General features: G+C 57.6%; 1 protein-coding gene across 1 annotated transcript; it reads left to right on the top strand.

The window, feature by feature from the left end:
• Positions 1-751: 751 nt before the first annotated feature.
• On the top strand, positions 752-1,728 carry PLEKHO1 (pleckstrin homology domain containing, family O member 1; the record flags this gene model as incomplete). The annotated part of the gene is made up of 1 exon (XM_010191192.1): positions 752-1,728. A coding segment is annotated over one exon (771 nt), but the record flags the coding sequence as incomplete, so codon positions are not given.
• Positions 1,729-1,979: the final 251 nt, after the last annotated feature.

Below are 1,979 nucleotides of genomic sequence, written 5' to 3'. Positions count from 1 at the left end.
TCCCCCAGTGCAACCCCCCAGAGCAGGGTCAGCAGACCCAGGAACACGGCCAGGGCTTTGGGTGTCTCCAGACAAGGAGACTCCACAGCCTCTCCACAGCCTGGGCCATGCTCTGCACCCTCACATCAACAACTTTGGCCTCGTGTTCACATCACCCTCCTGTGCTCCAGCTGCACCCATTGCCCTTGTCCTGGCACTGCCAGCACTGAGCACAGCCTGGCTCCGTCCTCCTGACACTGCCCTTTCCAAATGGAGACCAGCAATGAGGGCACCCCTGGGCTCCTCTGCTCCAAGCTCAAGAGCCCCAGCTCCCTCAGCCGCTCCTCAGCAGGAGATGCTCCACTCCCTCAGCACTTGGTGGCTGATGATCACCAGATCTACTGCAGATCTATTGAGTGTAGGCCTCCACTCTTGTAGACCCTGCGAACCCTTTTGCAACATGGTACCTTGCTGTCACTGACACCTGTTTTCCTGATGCTGGAAATTAAATGCTTCTTCACGTTCCTGGTGCCGTACGGATGGGGAACTCGGCTTTGGGTCAGCTCGGGCGGTGTGGCCAAGGCCATGCCATGATCTGCATCTCAGCCAGAACCACCAACCCAGCGCATCCAGGGCTCCATCACTCCAGCACGTGCTGGGATCCCTGGTCCATCTTTGTACCCTGATGTGTGTCTTTGGTATAGAAACACTCAGCAGCAGTGTCCAGCCATGCCTCTTCTGTTGGTAACACAGCTCTTCCCTGTTTCCTCAGGCATCTACCTCAACCTCTGACGGCATGCTGACGCTCGACCTGATCCAGGAGGAGGACGCCTCTCCAGAGGACCACAGCACCTGTGAGGAGAGTTTCCGGGTGGACCTGGATAAGTCGGTGGCACATCTTACTGCTGGCCGGCGCCGGTCAGACTCGGAGAACGTCAAGTCGTCGGAGAAGGGCCGGACGGGGAGCCTCCCGCGGCGGGAGGTGAGCTCTTGGGACAGATCCGGGCAGCGCAATGACTCCTTTGACAAAGGAACCATGTACACGCCGCAGGTCCCCAAAAAGCTCTCGCACTCAGAGAAGAACAAATGTGCCTCCATGGAGGAAATCCTGTCTCGACGGGACTCTTCCACGCACCGGGCGGTGCTGAGGAGGGGGCTGGAGGCTCAGTTTGCCTCGGCAGAGCCAGAGCAGCTGTCCCGGATACAAGAACTGGTTGCACTGAAACTGGAAAAAACTCAGGAACTGTTGACGGAGGTGAAGGGCTACGGGGAAGGCAAGAGGAAGACCAAGGACTGCAGCACCAGCACCACCACCACCACCTCTTCCTCCTCCTCCTCCTCGTCTTCCAAGGCGGACTCTGAGAGGATCCTGCAGGAGTCGGAGCGGTTGCTGGGGGAGGCCTCCTCCACCTGGAGCCAGGCCAGGCGGGTGCTGCAGGAGATCAGGGAGCTGAGGGACCTGTACCGGCAGTTTGAGCTGCAGCAGTCGGACTCCAAGCCCAGACAGAGCTCACAGTCGCAGTACAGGAAGAGCATGATGTGAAGGCAAGCCATGGGACAGGGAGGGCGGGACAGGGGAGGGCGGCCACTTGGTCTTCTTTTTTTAATTATTATTTACAGTGTTCGAAAGAGTGAAAAGGTGCCTGTTCTTACCCAAATTTGCTTCTCGAAGCTTGAACCCTTCCTCTTCTCCCTCCCAACCCCTGATGAAACAGCCCCGTGTTCCAATAAACACGGTTATGGTTTATACCTCCTGTTTCAAAGAGCGCCCTTTGCACCGCAGGCCCCAGCTTCTGTCGCGCCAGGGTTTTTCAGCGCCACTTCCAAAAATCACCTCTGCATGCCCTGAGCAGCGCACGCAGCGACAGGGACGGATGCTCCCATGCTGTACAAGCCCTGGCTTTGCTGCTCAAATGCCCGAGCCGTGTCCTGCATTGCAGCTCATTGACCAAGAGCCTGTCTTACTTCCATCCTCTTGGAAATAAATGGCAAAAGCAGCG

The sequence above is a fragment of the Mesitornis unicolor genome, unplaced genomic scaffold (genome assembly GCF_000695765.1).
Source record: "Mesitornis unicolor isolate BGI_N332 unplaced genomic scaffold, ASM69576v1 scaffold51558, whole genome shotgun sequence".
NCBI classification, from domain to species: domain Eukaryota; kingdom Metazoa; phylum Chordata; class Aves; order Mesitornithiformes; family Mesitornithidae; genus Mesitornis; species Mesitornis unicolor.
This window is presented reverse-complemented; position numbering and strand designations above follow the sequence as displayed.